The sequence below is a fragment of the Micromys minutus genome (assembly GCF_963924665.1).
Source record: "Micromys minutus genome assembly, chromosome: X".
NCBI lineage: Eukaryota > Metazoa > Chordata > Mammalia > Rodentia > Muridae > Micromys > Micromys minutus.
This window is the reverse complement of record NC_137970.1, coordinates 112416543-112436756: the sequence shown is the minus strand read 5'-3', so window position 1 is coordinate 112436756 and position 20214 is coordinate 112416543. Positions and strand designations below refer to the sequence as shown.

Genomic DNA, 20214 nt, shown 5'->3' with positions numbered 1-20214 from the left:
AAGTTTAGCTAGTCTACTTGCATCAGCCATCCCCCACCCTATCTTTTCCACTTAAGGTTCTATTTCATAGTGTGATCATACCTGTAATATACTGAGCAAATGTCACCCACTGGTGACATAGAACTTTCCTTAACTGCACTATCTTTCATCTTCTGGCTTCAACTTACAAACTACTTGAAGTGCATCTCACAATTTTCCTTCCTGCATTAGGAGAGATACATTTATTTTCATATCCAAGTGCTTCTCTCTGTCTTTATATTTTACAAGAGTTTGTCCATCTGTGATATTTTCATTGGTGTCTCTCTGGTGTCAGCAGGTAGGATGAAAAGTGTGTGAGCTGTGGGCTGGGGGAGAGAAAACAGTTGCCAGGAGAGCAGAAGGATCTAAGGTTTATCACCAGAAGACATGTCAAAATAGTGTTGTGCTGGCTTGCACCTATAGTCCCAGAACTGCAATGGCAAAGTCAGGTAAATTCCCGGGGCTTGCTGGCCCTCCATCCTTGCCTGCTCATCAAGTTCTAGGCAAAGGTGAGACCCTATCTCAAAAAGCAAGGCGGGACTGGTGAGATGACTGAGTGCAGGTGCCTGCCCTGATATTGTGATGGCTTGAGTTAAATCCCCAGAACACTCATGAAGGTGGAAGAAGACAACTGCCTCCACGAAGTTGTTCTCAACCCTCCCCCTACAGGGGACGCTGCATGTGCATGCCCTACCTATCATAAACATGTTATAATAACATGAAGTTCAAAATCCAAAAGGTTACATCTCCACTCTCTCATATGGAGACACATGTATACACCCCTCCCCGCCACACATACACAGAGAAATAGATAGACAGAGACAGAGAGATGGACAGAGGGAATTATTTCTGCTAGATACTATCTATTCCTAGCCCCATGGTTCCCCTGAAAACGTAAGGGCAAATGTACATTTTCCTAAGTTGCAGCAAGGGTTCTGGATACTATGAGGATTCAAATACACCTCATGTATGGCAATATTTGGGGTGGAGTGGGGGGGGGTATGAATTTAGACAGTCTGTCTTCTGGTGGCCTATAGGACGTTCCCAACATACTGTGGTGTCAGTAGTCCACATTGCAGTGTCTCTGCTCAAGCTTTGTGGGTGACACTGTAGCAGTGCTAGGCAGTTGTCACAGCAGCAGTTGCTTAACATTTGGTCACCACTTCCATGGAATGATTTTGAAGTCATGAATTCACCAGAATCCCACTGCCTTTCAGCTCTTTGTCCCCACCTTTTTACAGTTACTAAATTCCCTTTCTGCCTGAGCTACCTTACTGGTTCTTTCTTGCTTTGAACAGTTAATTTTTATTCCCACATACTAGCACTGTATTAAATAGTTCACACCTTTAGATTTATGCAAACCTCAAACAACACTGTCAGGTCTGTTATCTCCATCTTCCATGTGAATAAAAGTTTAAGATTGAATTATGTGGTACTTCATGGTGGAGGTGTGAATTGAACCTATATTCTGATCTACTTCTTGGAATTGAGTATTTTGCATCACATTTCTTTTTTTAATGTACATATAATACCAGAATTTCTTTATTTTATTTTATTTTATTTTATTTTTTAACTTTATTTTAAAAAACACAGATAAAAAAATTTTAAACATTTTTGCATAAGTGTATACAAATACACAGTTTCTTTTTTTAAGACTAATTTATTATATATGAGTATGCTTTAGCTATCTTCAGACACACCAGAAGAGGGCATTAGATCCCATTACAGATGGTTGTAAGACACCATGTGGTTGCTGGGATTTGAACTCAGGACCTCTGGAAGAGCAGTCAGTGCTCTTAACCACTGAGCCATCTCTCCAGCCCACACCACATTTCTTTTTTCTGCTTTTGTACCCATTAAACACTGATTCTATATAAGCTGTCAACCCTTGTAAAATCCTTAAGAAGCTCCATTTCCGTATATTTTTACTTTTGTTTGTTTATTTATTTGAGACAGGTCTTGTGAACTCCAGGCTGGCTTCAGATATACCACATATTCCAGGATAACCTTGAACGTCTATTTTTCTGCCACTGCCTCTGATTTCTTGGATTATATAAATGCATTACCATGCCAGGGATTATGAGGTACTGAGTATTAAACTAGGACCTCATGCATGACACACAGTCACTATGAGTTGAACTACATCTCTACCAGTGAACACCTGTTAAATCTAAGGAATTGCTTTTCAATACCCCAAAGTGGCTTCTCTGTCGTAGTCAAACTCTATTCTTTGCAATCGAAATGGTCTTTTGTTTGTTTGTTTTTGAAGGTATCTCACTATGTAGCTCAAACTGGTCTGAATAACTTAAGCGTATCTTAACCTGGTCTTGAACGTGTTAGTTTTCTGCCTTCCTAGTGCTAGAGTTACAGATTTGCAGATGTGCATGGCTGCACGTGGCCCTTTGTGCTCCCCCCTTCTCCCCCTTTCCCCCTCCATTTCCTCTCCCTCCCTCACAGAAGTCTGTCTCCTACTGTCTTCTTTCCTATATCTATTTTCTTTTTACTTTCACTTCACTCCACACTCAGTGCTTTCCTCCTTCCACTTCACACATTAGGGCTATCAGGGTGTCTAAGCTGCTAGGTAGGACCCTTGACTATGGAAGTTCCAACTACTTTAGGATGCCCCCTTCCCTCACCCAACTGCAGTACTGAATGCAGACCACGGTTCTGGGTTCCACAGTGTGGTTCATTTGATGATGATGAGCTTGAGAGAGCAGTCAACTGGGACTTTCTGCTGACCCTCACCAACCTCATCAACTGGGCAAAAACTAATATCCTCACTCCGAGGATTGGAAGCAGGAAGATCATCACGAAACACATAGGTCTAGGCCAACCTGGGCCCTGTCAAAAGAAAAAAATGCCTATTTTTCAGATGTGGGCACTGAGTGATAGGTTAAACGATTTGTCCATGGCCATAAAACCAATAAATTGTGATGCCTGGACTAAAGTTCTATCTGACTAGCTCCAGAGCTAACCACAATACTACAAGAGGAACAGAACAGCGATCATACTCAGTTCCAAGTTCCCTCTTCAAAGAGAGAGCAGCTCTGCACACAGGGATCTGGTCCTGAAGAAATGATTGAATACACCACAAAATACATTCCCACTCGACTCCCAGGAGTGTCCTCCTGTGTCTGTTTAAGCAGAGGAACTCCTGTTCTGAGAGCATGCCACTGTGCACACTTGCATTTTGTGGTTTCTTGCTTCCTATCAAACAGCAAGGACTGCAATATTTTATACTGTGTTCATTTTCTGTTTGTTTAGAAACAAAACAAAGATGAATGTGTATTTCAATTCCTTCTCCCTTACCTTCTCATGGGATGTAGAAGTAACAAGATTATAAAGCCAGCACTATGAGCTATGAGCTGGGGCTCAGTAGCAGATTGCTTTGCTAGCACGCACAAAGCTTTGGGTTTAATCCCCTAGTACTGAGCAAACCAGGCATGGTAGCAGAGGCTTATAATTCCAGCACCCAGGAGCGGGAAACAAGAGGAACCTTGGTCAAGGCAGGTTTCTGCTTTGGCGAATGGGGTGGAGGACGATGGTAATCAGTGGAGTGAGCAACACTTGAAGGAGATGTTGTCATGTGGACAGCAAGATCTACAGTTCTATCTGTGTGCATTGCATCTAAGGGCCTGAGCCCTCTGCTGAGAAGTAGAAGCTTTCTAGGGGACAGAAAAAAACAACTATTACCCGAGTGACCCAGAGGATGAGAGTTGAGGCAAGAGGATCATAATGGATTTGAGCCCTGCAAAGAACACACAGATCTAGGCCAGCCTGGGTCCTGTCAAAAAAAAAAATGCCAAAACAAATAAATCAAACTCCATCCAATTCCTACCTCGAAAGGATTTCATCAGTAACTTGAAAGTGGTTATTGAAACCATGACTCTTTCAGAGAGAGCCCAGGGAATGTGGGACAGAAGGGGAGGGGGAAGAGCTGCACTTAGAGACATTTGAAAGAGCAAGGGACCTTGGCTGCTTAGAGTGCAAGCCTGGAGAAAAGGGTCTGGGATGGAGCTGTGGGAAGTAACTCTAGAGGGCAGTAGAGAAGAGGAGGTAGGCTAGAAAATGTCGTGTTTTATATAAACGCTATTAGTTCTGTTTACAGTTATTTAATTAATTAATTTAAAGAATTTCAGAATGCAGGCCTGGCTAGCCTGAATCTCACTAGGTAAAACAGGCTGGCCTTGAATTTGCTGCAATTCTCCTTCATCTCTCTGAAACTATGTTGGTATCTTAGGTGCACACCACCACACATAGCTGAATACAGCTGTTCTGGACAAATTCCTTACTAGAAGTAGAACTAATTTGAGAGATAATAGTTCCCAAGCAATAAGAAACACAGGGGTGTTGTTTAAATCAAAAGAACATGAGTATATGAAGATTTTTAAAAAATATGCCTGGGGTGTTCTGTTCTTGTTTGTATAGGCATTTCTAGGAGATACTGTTTACAAAGTGGTCAACTCTGAAACCACACACATGTAAACAACAAAAATAGACACAGTAGGTTATATTTATGCATTTATGCATATGCATGTATAATATATATATATAATGTATATATAGTACTAATAATCAAATATGTATTAATAATACATACATGTAGTACTAATAATCAAAGAAAAATATACTACCATCAATTTGAGAGTGAAGAGATATGGAAGGGGCTAAAGGAAGGGGTCTTGGGCATGTCTGTAGGTAGGAAAGGGAAGGAGGAAAGTAATGATATTATATCTTAATTAAAATGTATAAAAAGTAAAATAAAACATATCTACCCAGGTATCACACTGTAAAACTGCCGCTGTCTCACACCTACCCTATTCCCACTACCTCAGACAAATTGCATAAGAAGGGTTATGCCACAACATAGGCATTTAGCTTTTGTGAGGAAGAGAATAATGATGTATATGTTGTTGCCCCCTGTTTTAACTAAGCTGATGCCCTCCTTTAAGAAGGCATAGGATTCTGGCCTCACACTGTAAGAGCATCATTGCCACAATCTACTCAGCTACCATAGCTGCTGCCTTACTTCCTTTAAGCAGCTTATGCAGAGTTTTGTCAGTTGATACACTTCTGCCCTTTGCAGTGCTGGGCATGGACCCCAAAGCCTCACACTTGCTGGGAAAGCACTCTACAGCTAAACCACCCTAAACCCATCAGGATCTTTGTTCCCAGAGGGCACAACAGCATGGTGCACATATTTCTACTGAGTTACTAAATCCACAAACATCACTCTTACTTATACCAAAGGTCTTTTGTTGGGGACACAGCAATGGTGCAGACACACAGGTTTGTCCAGCATGCTTTCAGCTTCTCAGTGAGTCTTCCTATTACAAGAGCTGTAGTCAAGATACATCTGTGTCATTCAGGTGACTGAAGAGCAAGGACAGGAGGAAAGTCACTGTCTCCTCCTTTTTATTTCTACATTAGTATTTTCTTGATGAATGCGTTTCTCTTAGGCAAAAGATTCTACCAGTTAAACTCTTGAGTTTTTTACATCATCATTTGTTGCATCACAGTTGGAGGTGGCAAGAAATGACGCCCCCCACCCCCGGCTTGGAGCCAAAAGTCATCCTCAGGATGTTCCAGCTCCATTTCCTTGTTGCTTAGAGCACAGCCACCTAGACAGCTGTTAAAAAGGTTGGCTCCTGTTTCTCGTTTAGGGCTCTCTCTCCAGTCCCTTTCTACCTTTGCAGAGCAAGATGGGGACTGAGGATGAGAGCGCTTTCCACTGAGCAGGCTCCCACCTCATCTAGCAAAGGCCATGGCAGACTTGAAGGGAGTCTGCTGTTATTGACATAACTTGCTGTATGCTCAGCTTGAGCACTAAGTTTATGGTAACAGCCTTCCCCCAACCCCTCCCAAAACGTTGGCAAAATTCCTTCCAAACACTCCCTCGTTCTCCCCACAACCTGGATGAGATCTATACAGCGACAATAATGTTATAGGATCTTTATTAATCAAAAATAAATAATAACATAATCATTAAGTTCACTATGGAAACAATGAAGATTTCAGGGAGCTCTACGACAGGTTCCTTTAAATATAGTCATTCCATCAGAAGGAATGGGCAGGCTGGGAGCTGCTGTCTACACTGACCAGACAGTGCTACATAGACAGACACAGGGTAGATAATAAGAGAACCAGCCAACAATAGCCTGACTCCATGTATGTGTGTGTGCTTGTGTTTGTGTGTGTGTGTGTGTGTGTGTGTGTGTATGAGAGAGAGAGAGAGAGAGAGAGAGAGAGAGAGAGAGAGAGAGAGAGAGAGAGAGAAGAGAAAGAGGAGGGAGGGAGGGTGGGCGGGAGGGAGAGAGAGAGAGAAAGAAAGTGGAGACATTGAAATACTGAGTGTTGAAGTAGTAGGGTAAAGTGGAGGCAGAGTTTCTCATTTCTCCGTGGGAGACTTTAGAACCTGGCCTACTGGGGCCACAGGAACCCCAAGTCTACCATAACAAATTGTGAGCTAAGGCTCACAGTTGCTCTTCTGCATCTTTCCTAGTAAGTACACTATCCATTGAACGACACCCATAAAACAACCAAACTGAGCTCCGTTAGTTAAGTGCTGTTTCAGAGCTCTGTCATCTGTGCATTATGGCTTTGTCTTTTCCTGGGGATCTCTGGTAGTCTGCATCAGTGGGGTTGCTGTTTCAGATGGTAAGTTCTTAGGGAGTAGGGTCCGTTAGGAGTTTGCCTGCCCTGTAATTCTCTTATTCCAGCTTTATGTGCCTTGGGGGTACATAATAAATAGTTCTTCGTGAGGAGGGTCCTAGGGTTATAAATAGGCAGTTCAACACAGAGCAGGTCCTAATTGATTCGCTGTATAGAGAAGACTGCCAGCAAGGGCCCTGCTGCAGCCTAGGGCAGCACACTGTTCAGAGTTTGAGTAAGCCAAAAGATGAGAAGCCAATTCCGTGCATCACTTGGCTTGCTTCAGTCACGTTGACAAACACAGAAGCATCTGCTTGTAATTCAAATACTCCGCCCAAGTGAATGGATTGCTGCTCACAAAGCTTGGAGGAACTGTGGGTATTTGCTGCCTTGAGTAAGATTCTCTCAGATCCACTGCTGGGCTTCAGACAGAGGCTCACGATGAAGGGACGTTGACTCAAAGATTCCCGATTAGAGCAAAAGGTAACTTGGGTGTAGACATAATAGAGCCCTTCTCTCTTAACCGTCAGCTGTTTCCCGTTTTCGAGCATCACCAAGTTGCTTTTCATGGTATAATATCCTTTCTTGGCCCACTGGAGAACTGTAAGACAGAGAGGGAATCCCTGGTGAGCATAAGCACAGCATGGCATCTATTCTAACAGGAAGTAAGGTTTAAGGTTGGATGCCGACTTTGTGTGAGAATAAATTCTCAAGGCACTTTATGACCCTCAGAGGCGCAAGGAATTACAGATACCAAGTTTATACGGGCTTCAGAGTTAACTGTCAGATTCCAATCTGGGTTTTATTCAAGCTTGGCCAAGTTACTTGATCTCCCCAAATTGGAACGTAGCTCTAACCCTGAAGCAACAGAACAGGGGCAGAATTACAGCATGTTTCAGAGATCTGAGAAGGTGCGGACACCAACAAAATTTCTCCTCTCTTTAGAGTTCTCCAAGCAAATTTTCCCTTGAATTTAAGAAAGTGCAAATGATCAGCCACTCCTGGTGATGTGTGCCTAGAATTCCCAGGCAACATTGAGTCAGGAGCAGCTTGAGTGCAAGGCTAATGTCCTCGTTGGCCACATACTGACTTTGAGACCCATCTGAGCTATGTGAGACTCTGTCTCAAAACAACAACAACACAAAAGGTGGTCGGGCATAGGGGAAATCACTGAGACGGGTTGGTACCCAGCCCACATGAGAAAACATGAGTCTCGGGTTCAAGGAAAGCCCCTACTCCATGAGACTGGGTGGAAAGTTAGGAGACAAGGACACCTTCATCTGACTGTTGTGTACCCCAGTATGCTTCAGATATGTATATATATTCACACAGCCATACCTACACAAATGTAAACGAATGAATAAATAAATGCATGGTTTAAAATGAAGTGCAAATGACTTGATATTTATACATGTCATAAAATTCTTGCTAATAGGAGTAGAAACATTTAGCTCATCGCGAATGTCACAAAGCTAGAGTTGTCAGTCTACCTAGATTAGACCCCACTTCTTCCTTCTACCTTACGCTGTTGCAAACCTGGCCTGCCTCCCACGACCAAGCCTAAAATAGGCAAGGAAGTATGAAAATAAACCATGTGTTCATTTAACTGTGTTTTGATCTCCCATTGTAGTGGGTGCCACCAACTTGAAAGTACCCATATTCTTGCGGCTAGGGCAGAGTCCCCACCAATGGTGTGCCCTTTTCTCTGCTGAACTGTTGAGTGGGTTCAAAGTGGTGTGTGCACCTAATTTCAAATCTCAGCTTCCACAGCTAGATTTGATGGGGGTGAGGGGTGAAAGGTGGGGAGAAGTAGAAGTATTGATATATTTGCTTTCTTGAGGTTTTTCAATTATTTTATTTGACAGTCTTACATATACTAGGGCACAAGATACTATTGGTTAAGTTTCCTCTTTTTGCACAAGAAGGCATTTCATTGCACCTGATGCATCACACCTCAAATTCTCTATCAAATGATGCTTGTTTTGTGATGTTTTCTCTTTTGAACCATTTGATTCAGAAAAAGAGACTAGATTCTTTTCTGTTTAATTAAAAAGATTACCCACTTACATTTTTTTTTCCTTTTCTGAGACAGAATCTCACTAGATAACTCTGGCTGGCCGGCAACTTGCTCTGCAGACTAGGCTAGCTCAGGACTCACAGAGATCTACCAGTCCCTGACTCCTGAATTTGTCCCCCTTTGAGGGAAGACAAGATTTCATGGAAGCCAGGTTGGGCCTGGAATTCACTTTGCAGTTTAAGATGACCTTAAACATATAATCTTTGTGTTTCCTCCCTAGCAACGAGATTACAAATAATGTACCACTTTGTTAATTGGCATGTAGGTCAAGTTTATAGCATCATGTCCAGAAGGGAATGAAAAATGTGAGGTGACACTGTACTGTACTATCTTCCCCATGTGGCCCTCTACAGATCCACGGTGATGTCGACTGTGACATATTTCACAGGCAGGCAGTACCAGTTCTATGCCTTGTGAACAATTCAAAGTTCTACTAAATATATCCAAGGACCAAAAGATTTGGGTCCAGGTGGACAAAGACCAGGAGGAGGTTATACTAGGAGGCTTCTCCGTTGCTGTACGAATGGCTTCTCTGGTCACAGCAATAGTTACAGTGTTTTCCCATAAGCATATTTTTGAGAGAAGAGTATATGACAAAAGTAATAAATATTAAAAGAACAACTGGTATCCATGAAGAATGTTAGGTCACTCTCTTGATATTACAGTGAAGGAAGTTATGTTCTGGCACATTACTCAGGTACAGCATAGCTTAGCAATATACCTTTCTTCTATACTAGTTGATTTGATATTCAAAACTACTCTGTGAAGCAGACGACAAAGAAAACTGCCACAAAATGAATGTGATTTGCCTAAAGTCACTTAGCAAGCAGTTCTTAGCTCTTAAACCCTGGTCCTCACAAACTCCCTAGTCAGTATTCTTATATACCATGGGTCACAATATCATGCATGTGCTCCTGTGTTATAGTCACCAAGGAGCTCATGTCACCTCAAAAACAATACATTGCAGTGTCTTCCTTTGTTTCTCTGTGGCTTTGTCTCTTACACACACACACACACACACACACACACACACACACACACACACACTTGTGCGCACATACGTACACACATTATTCACAAATGCACACCCATGATTTAGAACTCCATTGTAGAGTATTCTGTTGAAGCTTTCTAAGGCTGACCCCATGCTCATGCTTTTATGTACATGAGGAATTTTACATTAGTGTACATATTTCCATCCGTCTACAGATATGATTTACAGTACTAGCTATCACAGGGTAGAGATTTGGGGAAAAATAAGGACTGGATAATGGTAGAAGGCATATGGAAATAAAAGCATCTGTGTTGAAAAGACCACAGTATGCTGTCTGTTGTTACTTCATTGAAAAATCTAACATCTCGGCACCTATTGATCTTTACAAAATGATTTTTACCTTTAATTTCCCTGAGGTCAGCCCCACTGAGACTGGGGTTAATCATACAGGGATCGACAGATGACAAAAAAAGACCTCCTGTGGCCCATTTATACACAGTGGAGAGGTTTTAGAAGGAGAGCTATTCCCAGTGAGGAGGTCGCTACCTGCCATCTCTTTTTATGCTTGCAAAATGATGGTTCCTCCACCCAGTCATTCATCATTTAGAATCAGCCACTGAGAAAAAAATCTAATGAGAACATAGGGACTGTTTCCCACCTCCTTTTGTCTCTCTAAGCCCCATCTGTGCATTTGAGCTGACTCTGATAACAAAGGACAGTGTATGAAGAGTTATGTGTGCATGTTGGTAAATTGGTCCCTGGAGGAAGAAAAGAAAAGTGCCTAATGATTAGGCTGCATTGTTTTGGAGGACCCCGACACATACACACACACACATACACACATATACATGCTCACACACTTAGGACTTACCAGATGCTGCATTACTGTTGGCCTCACTTACAACATGTGCTGCAACTTGAGGATCTTCATCGCCTGAAGCAAAACCGAAAGCAAATTGTCAGTCCAAAGAAATATACAACAGCTCATGGAATTAATGGGTTCAGTTCTATAACTGCGTAATAGTGACTGTGCTAGCATAGTTTATGTTAAAGGAAGGATAACTGGTCTGGAATCCTTCCCACTCAAGGAAAACGTGGGTTCTAGTACCTCAAAAACTGAATTGGCTGTTTCCGTGGAGCCTCTTTCCTGCTTGTGTTCAATACTCCATCCCACTTAACATACGTAGACACAGGCTAAAGTATTGGTCTTCGTTAAAGTCTTTGTTAAATCTGCCTTGGATTTTGCTTTTGAGAACAGCTTCCATATACTGGTGTGGTAGTGGACAACAGCCTGCACAATGAGCTAGTGATATGATCATGGTATCTGGTTGGGCCAAATGGCTGTCTAGACTTTCAAATTCAGCTGTTTCCTATGCAAAAGCCTTGCTTCCAAATTAAAAGTGCCCATCTCCTAAATGTAGAAAACGTGGTTACTTTCTTTCCAGTTATAAGCCTGGTGCCGAGAAGCTTGTAGGTACATTATGAAGGATGTTTTGTCCTGCATGACTTAAAAGTTCAATTCAGTCAACTTTATGATTTGTTTAAAGACAAACATCCATTTCGAAGGATGATTCCTCAAAATCTCACTAAAATTAGGCATCTCTGCTCATGTCTCGAAGTCACTGTGAGGATGAAAGCTTCAGGGGAATCAGATGAACCATTGGCATCCTGACCAGTTCGGAATGACAAGTTCCAAACACTCTCTTCCCCCAAGAAAAGAGTATCTATCCCTTTCTACATACACATTTCTTTCTGTGCACGACCTTTGTGTAGCCGTAGCATTGTGTTCAGCCCTGTGATGCCATGGTTTCTGCAACAGCACCCTTTTCCTTTTCTGTCACCCAAGACACTTCAGATAGCGCTGGTTTGGGGATGTTGTAGTCTAAAAGGAATGGGGAAAACTAGTGTTCGGAAAAAGAAATAATTAAGAGAGGAAAGAGCCTGAAAATGGTCATAAAGGAAACAGTGGAAGGTGCTAGGCATGTTTAGCCTAGATAAGAATAAGGTCAATGGAAACTTGGGGCCATGGTTGCTGTCTTCAGTGTCCAGACAGCTGCTATATAGAGAAGTAATTATTCTTTGCTCAGTATTTCCACAAAGAACAGAAATGTGCCCAATAAATAGACATTCCAGGAAAATTTTTGAGGAACACAATTAGGTGGTAAAACTTTTTGCATAGATATGATTAGAGCTATTCAAAGATAGATCAGGGTGCCTTATTGAGTATAACATTTCTTATCTCTAGGCACATCTAAGCAGAGGCCATAGGCTCAGTAATGTCTTCATTTATATTCTCAAGACTGTACTGGAATTGAGAGCCATCAACGTCCTTTTATGACCTCCAGATGTCCAGGACACTCTCACTTTAAGAACAGACAAAGAATAGAATGTAGCCACTCTGTATTCATCGATCCCAGAAGACCCACTGGGAACTGTCCTCCCACAACATAGGTATCATTGAAAGATGAATATCAATTTTACCAAATGATGACTTTCTTATCCTTTGGTCCTCTAGAGATGAAACTAAATTGTGTGGTCCTTTAGATAAAGGTATTATGTGTGGGTTTTTTCATATTTACTATTATCAATATTAACAGGAACATGTCCTCATTGACATGGATATAAAAAGCCTTTCAGTATCACAGAGGCCTAAGAATGTAGCAGTTTAACAAATGTCTTTTATTTTATTCACAGGACCAAATGTTCTCTGTTTCATGTGCTCAATCTAAAGGGTCTTTTCACTCTTAAAGCATTTATCAATATTGGTAAATAGCAACCTACCTCTTTGCATTTCAAAGCTCTTTTCTTTTTTCTCTTCTTTGTTTAATGTTATATCCTAAAAGAAGAATCATTGCAAAAGATCAGTTGACAGAAGCGTGTTTGAGGAGCTCTAAAGGTATTATTCATTTGGCGATTCTCATACTGCGTTGTCTGCTTCTGGTGACAATTATAATATAGCTTATGATCCTGCCATTAATTCCACATAGCAATTGGGAGTCCCTAACTCTGACAGATGAGATGACAGCCCAGAAAACCCAAGGGAGACCCTGGAAGCAAAATCCAGGCCTTATTATCTCCATTACAGTGCTCTCCCAAGATCAGAGCTTGTGACTCTGACCCTTTCTATGACCCCGACCTCCCTGCCTTTTGACAGATGTTGATAAATAATGCTGAGTTGGGGTAATGATTCATCCATTGAAACTGGCGTATGGAATATTATCAAACAAAATGCAGGGCGTGGGGTCTCTAAGAATACGGTTAGTTTGAAACCTCTTAAGAAAAGTTTTTAATATGGTCATGGGAGAGAAATGCACACTTTGACTTTGAATGTGTTTTTGTGGGTGGTTATTCTGGATGGCCTATACTTATTTAGAGTAATTAACATTCAGTGAAGATAGACCTTCTTCTAAGGATAGTGATGGTGTTCAGAACAGTTTGTTTCTTATTTTTATTTTACTTTTTATTTGAAAATTTCAGGCACATTGTGTTGTGCTTTTAAGACTGATTCTCATGAAACCTAGGCCAGTCTTGAATTGGTTATGAAGCTAAGAATGACCTTGAATTCCTGACCCTCCTGCCTCCACCTCCCAAATGCTGTTTGCAGGCATGTATAACAAGGCCTACTAAACGCAACACCGAAAAACGTCTTTTACTTATAACGTGAAAGAGTGCTGGACATACTTGAGGAAGTTAGCACCTCCTTAGACTCATAGACTTCCTTCTATGGAGCTTTGAGAGAAGATCAAGGCTGTTGCCGCCATTTTAAGAAGACTGAATCAAAGGTCTGGCAAGTATGAGATCAACCAAGGGCCTGGGGCTTAAATGAAGTACAAAAATGGGCTCCTACTCACAGACCTGGCTAAGTCTCTTGTATATCCCTCTCTTCTCAACAGGAAGAGAAAGAAAAGAGTAGTGCTTTCAGATCTGACAGTCCTATGCACCTGCCATCCCTGGAACCTAATGCCTGCTGAGCCTGTCCTTTACATTCCTCACCCCAAGAAGGCATTTGCATTGTTCCTCTTGACTGTTTTAAGTCTAGACTCAGCTTAGTTGCTATATGTGAGGGCTTAAGGCACTAAGGGCCCCACAGATCAGCTTTCCATTTGATCTGTGTTGGGGGGTGCAACAACGCAGCAACAGGAAAATGTTTGCAAGATGACAAGTAAACAAAGGGCTCTTTGGTGTCTTTTCAAACACTAGTGTGTGATGATCGAAGTCGAGATACCTTTAGGCTAGATGGTTGCAGTGGTGTTGGCCCTGGCCCAGAGGAAAACGTGAAATCAGCAAAGTTTGTCTTTTCTGCACCCAGGCCTTGACTTTTGTGAACTTTCCCCCACTCACACTCCCAGAGTTTTCTTTCTTTCTTTCTTTCTTTCTTTCTTTCTTTCTTTCTTTCTTTCTTTCTTTCTTTCTTTCTTTCTTTCTTCCTTCCTTCCTTCCTTCCTTCCTTCCTTTCTTTTCTTTTCTTTTCTTCTTCTTCTTCTTCTTCTTCTTCTTCTTCTTCTTCTTCTTCTTCTTCTTCTTCTTCTCTCTCTCTCTCTCTCTCTCTCTCTCTCTCTCTCTCTCTATCTTTCTTTTTTTTTTTTGGTGGCTGCTTCGCTCTTCATTTGAAAGGAGTTTTAAAGTCAAATTAAAAAAAAAAACAAAAGACCTTTGGATTAATGACTTCACTTTCTGTGGAAATTCCACATGGCAGCTAAGGCTAAATTGAGTTTTTAAACCTGAAATGGAAATAATTTGATGCCAATCAAAGACACCTCAGAAGTTGGTAGACAGATAACTATAACCATATTAAACAGGGGCAAAGCAGATTTTACTGTGTAATTACACTGTTCAAAGTGATTTCCTCCACTTGTCCTGACTGGAGCCCAGACTCCCATCCTCCTCCCACAGTGAGCTCCACCATGCTTGTCTCAGAAGTTAATGAGCTCTCTGGTGTGAGAGGTATTTAAATGAAAATTGGCTGACCACTTTGTAGAGATAGTAAAGAGAAGACTGAAATTCTAAGAACTGAGAATTACACCAGAGCATTTCTAGGACCCTAGCAGGCCCTGTGACTTCAAGGTTACTTTAGGCCAGAGAGCTCTTAGTCCAAAGTTCACTAACATTAGCTTAGAAAACACAGATCTAATGTGGAATTGGTCTATAGTTGACTTGAAAGACACAAAAGTTCCAAATCCTATTTCTGAGGGAGACCTCTAGGAAAATGGTGACATAAACGGGGAGCAGTACTAAAGGAGGATTAACTGATGGAAAAACTTTGAATTCTAGCTTTTTTACAGCCTAGGTAAAGATAGCATTACTTGGGGCTCCATAGTCGACAGGCAAAGTACATTCTACATGCCCTGACAGGTAAACAGTACATTCTACATGCCCTGACAGGTAAACAGTACATTCTACATGCCCCGACAGGCAAACAGTACATTCTACATGCCCCGACAGGTAAACAGTGCATTCTACATGCCCTGACAGCTAAACAATACATTCTACATGCCCTGACAGCTAAACAGTACACTCCTAAAGCCTTGGTGATTTGCTTAAAAAGTTCTACTTTTTTCCCCCATATAAGCCAAAAAGACCCTTTCCTTTATCCCTATCCTAGACAGATGATTCTGGAAGCTTTCTACATCTGACCTGAATGAGGACAAAGAGAATTGGCAGGCAACCTGTGAAACCTCTCTGTAACAGAAAGATAAGGGGACAAAAGAACGAGCCACGTTTGCTGCCATTCAAGGAAACTGAAGATTGATCACAGAAGGAGAGAAGGCCAGAGCTGGTAGTGTCCTTATAGAAAGTCTCAGCCTCCAGGACTCCACATGTAAGCACTGGAGAAACCGAAGACATATCCTAAACTCACCAGTTTTGCAAATAAAGTGTTAAAAACTGATGTAAGTTCTAGATTATAGAAAAAAAGGGCTAATGCATACAGAAGCCCTTGGTCCTGTCAAACCTTGATGCCCCAGTGGCGGGGAATGTCAGGACTGGGAGGTGGGAGTGGGTGGGTGAGTGGAGGAGCACCCTTATAAAATCAGGGGGAGGGGATGAAATAAGGGATAGGTTTCTGGAAGGAAAACAGGGAAAGGGGGATAACATTTGAATGTAGGTAAAAAAAACAATCCAATAAAAATACACAAGGTAGAAAGTGTTAAGTGTTGTACAAAATGAAAACAATAAAATCAAGATTAAACTGGACATAGTGGTGCATGCCTAAGGTTAGAAGCAGGAGGGTCTGGAGAGCAAGTCTTCAGCTATACACAAGTCTTCTGCAAGTTTAAGACCATCCTAGGCTACTCAAGACTATCACAAATAAATAAGTAAATAAATACATTCTAGCTCAAAATAAAGAACTTAAAAACCAGTGACAGATTTGAATTGAATTCTGATCCCAGTAAGTGGCCTAGAAATAAGTTTTAGAATCTTCTTCTTCACAAGTTTAAATTATCTTTTGCTGACCATATAGGAGGATGGATAGTAAATTCTGAAAGAAGGTCTGAAGAGGACAATAAAGTGGCTCAGCGGGTAAAGGCCAAGCCTAAGGATGTGAGTTCAATCTGCAGACTCACACGGTGGAAGGAAAGAAGCAAGACTCACAAGTTGTCCTGTGACTTCCATAGGTGTCATGAATTTGCAGATGGCGTAAGATCTTGACCTGTTTACTCTGTTAATCAACGACACATTATCTGTACCTAAGAGCGAAACCTTTTTTGGTTGCACATGTTCAACTCAGCTTTCCTCTTTATCCTAAGGCTTTGTATTCATTTTTTTTTTCTTTTTGTATGTACACATTTCCACACCTACACATATGTGAGTATAGATACATGTATATATGTGCACACGCATGTTTATATGTAGTACATTTTGAAAATATCTCACTCTGCAGACCAAGCTGGCCTGGGACCCATGGTATTCTGTTCTTTGACTTTGGCCCCTCAGGTGCTGAGATCACAGCTGTGACCACTATCCCTGCTTCCAGGTTAAATCTTTCTTTCCAGGGTCAGAACTCGGTTTGCAGAACTGGGGGATGTACTAAAACTCCTCAGTGAAATCTGCTAGGAAAAGAGCACCTTACCTTGACAAGGTCTTCAAATTGCCTTCGCATCTCTTCACAGTTCAGCAAGGACAAGGACCCTTCTCCTTTGTTGCATCTCTTTAGCTTTTTTATGAATACAAAATCTTCATGAAGGTTTACCTCCTCTTCGACCTGTTTTGAAATAACAGGCTGATGAGAAATGTCATGGGGAAGAAGAATGCAGCTAATCATGCCTGCTTCCACATTCGCTTTCATGGCACTGACGAGAGCGTAAACAGGGGAATATTAAAAGTTATTATGCTGGATCACCGCTGTTTGGCACTTGCCATTTAACCACCTAAAAAGCCAGTGATTCCGATGTCATATTGTCTGTGCCTCTGGATAGAAATCATAGCTATTCGAACGGCTTTTTATCTCAGTGAACCACAACAGCAAAGTCTTATAACTATCATGTTTCCCACCAGCCATAAAAGTTGTTGGCTGCCAAGTAGTGTTCATAACGTGGGTATTTACAAAGGAGTTCATTCACAATGTGGATTTATAATTACATCTCTCAGTTCTTCGAGACTTGTAGAAAGCATCTGCATTTTTTAAAGAAATTATCTCTCATCAACAAGGTGAATGCGATATTTTCTTCTTAATTATTTGAGTAATTCAGTGTACGTGATTAACTTGTGTTGTCAACTAATTCCATACAACTTCCTCTTGTCTCAAGTGCAGAGTCTTAACAGTCAAAATAAGAACCTATATAGGTATAGTAGAATGTGTCTGTAATCTCTACACTTATAGGATGAGGCAGGAGTGTTCCTTTGTGTTAAAAGCCAGTCTGCTATATCTAGTGAGCTCCAGACCATTCTGAGCTACAGCATGAAACTGTCTCAAAGGGGGGTAAAATTCAAAATCAACCTAATAAAATCAAAACAAAATATGAGGTGGACTTTGCCAATGGCTTTGCCTGTCATGTAAAGTTCACTTAAATATCACAGCGCATTTGAGTCTGTATGGGTTACAACTTCCCCATTATCGCCAAGGCCTATATACAGGCATTTGACAGAGCCCACCAGGCCACATATAAATAAACAAGCCATCAGATACTGACACTGTCTCTTTGCTCCTCAGTGAAATCCAGTTTGAGTAGGCAAGCAGATTACCTCCGCTCTCATTGCTTGTCACTACCTCTCTTTATATTGATAGAAACTTGATGCCCTTCATTTAGGCCCTCATCTCATAAAAGGGCAGCCAATGGTCCCAGACAGAAGACTGCTACCCATTTGTTGGTGCATAGCTACTGTCACTTCCAGACTTTTAGGAACAGCTACATAATTGATTACTTTTCTCCTAGTCATCTGTGATTAGCATTCTGTAACACAGCCTCGGTGTAACCCTCAGTGAACATGAACCAGCACATGGGAATAGGGTAAGTCAGAGGGAACTTTGCTTAACTAGTCAGCTCCCATCCTAGCCTCTCTTGCCTTTATCTGCCCAATCATTTAAGCATGTAAAATACTACAGAGGTGCACAGTGCAGCTAACAAGGGCAGTTGGCATTGAAGAGGTGCACAGACAGCACCATTCTGACTTTAAAATTGGCCGGATTGGGGACATTGTTCATGCCCATACTAATTGAAAGTTCAGTAGAATTTCAGATCAAATCAATGCTCTTCTTCTCCAGCTTACTTTTTAAAGTTGTCTTTGTGGAACTCATTTTTTTAAGTTGTCTTCATGGGGGAAAATAGTTTAGTTCAGGAAGCAACTTTTAGGAAATAACCAGCTGCTGTTGGTCTAAAATGTACTATTATGTTCCGGGCACTAATCTATGTCCTTTTCGGGGCTAGAATCGTTTGGTCTGTACCACGGGGACTAAGTCTACCTCTATTTCCCTGACACAGAAAAAGAAATGGAAGTATGAAGTTACCTGTCCAGAATCTCAGAGCAGTTTAGAGCCAAGCTAAGATTCGAAGCCAGGCTGTCTGATTTCAGATTCTGAGATCTTAGAGGCAAAAATCTGAGGCTCCACTTTCTAGGCAGCAAGCATTACACCACAAGAATATCAGTCCACTTAAAGTTTCTACTGTTCTCCATCATTTAGGTAGAACTTAACTCAACCTATCCACAGATCAATAAGACCCCCAATTAAGCTAATTCAGGATTGGAGGTCAACTTACCTTATCCAATCTTCTATGAAGATACACAGCAAAAAGCACGGAGCCAATCATCTGGGTGATAAGAAAAAGAGTTAGTAAATACATAAAAATCTTCATGCTTGCTGGGAGCCCAGTAGCCACGGATCTGGGAGAAGGTTGGCTGTATGTTTCTATCATGCTGGCTGAAAGCTGAAATGGTGTCTTCTGACCAAGAAGGTGGCAAAAGGCAGCATGAGAAGACTGTCAAAGTGGCCACCTTACTCAGGATTAGTTAAGAGCGCACAATCGTCGCAACCCACACTTCCTGGAAAATGTGCTTCGTAGTCTTCTGTCCCAGCAAAAAAAAGTTACGTAAAGGTTTTTTCTTTTCTTTTCTTTCCTTTTTTAAAAACTAGACCCATATCATTCACTTCCAGGCTTTCCCTTTTGTTAGTAAAGAAGAAACGACTTTCTTCTTCCATACATTCATTCTTGCCTTGAAATGTCAGACTTCTTAAGAGACAATGGCAGTATTTTCCTATTGCTGTCTAAATGTTGGGGTTCACCAGTTTCAAGGAAAGTGACAAACGAGTCCACTAGTAATAAACTTATTTCAATTTCAATCTTACTAACAGATCTGGAACCTGGTGTAAAGGTAAAGAAACAGATGTTAGCAGAAATAAGGATTGGTTTCACGCCTGGTGTGCCACCTGTTAATTGCTTCTCAAGACTTTGATTCTTTTATCTCTAAGCTCAATAAAATCTTCCTAGCTTTGCTAGTCAAAACTACATGCCATAAAGCAAAAAAGGGCTCCACATTTATTAAATAAGATGTAGCTAGAAAGCTAATTTATGTAAAAAACAAACAAAAAACCTTTGCTGAAAAGCAAAGTTAGCTATATAGTGTTTGGAAAATCAGACACAACCTTGGGGAATAAAGCTAAAGGACAATGGTTAGCCTGATTTGGTCACATTCCCCGTCTTCACAGTTATACTGTACTGATGTGTGGCTAAGGAAATGAGCATTGGCTGAGAAACCTGGATTCTAGTCCTTGCTGTACTAATAAATTCCTATGGACCCCCAGCAAGTCACTTTGCCTCTCTAGGTACTCTACACAGAGGACAGCCACCTGACTTGCCTAACCCACAGGTTTTGGTGAAGACAGAATAAAGATGCTAAGAAAAAGACTTTGGGAGCATCTTATACAATATTTAGTTATCCTTATTTGTAACAGTTTTCATAGCCTAAGAAATGAGTTTTCCGAATGACTGCTAACTCTTTATAGGATGAGCAAACCAATAATGGCCAGACCACCTCAGGT

At 41.3% G+C, this 20214-nt stretch overlaps 1 protein-coding gene across 1 annotated transcript; it reads right to left on the bottom strand.

Annotated features, from left to right (window-relative positions):
* Positions 1 to 6893: 6893 nt before the first annotated feature.
* Positions 6894 to 19090, bottom strand: CD40LG (CD40 ligand; the record flags this gene model as incomplete). Its single annotated transcript, XM_080910034.1, has 5 exons — positions 6894 to 7270; positions 10612 to 10674; positions 12522 to 12576; positions 16810 to 16941; positions 18935 to 19090. 5 exons carry the CDS (start codon positions 19088 to 19090, stop codon positions 6894 to 6896), a joined length of 783 nt encoding a protein of 260 aa, XP_080766160.1.
* Between the last annotated feature and the right edge of the window lie 1124 nt (positions 19091 to 20214).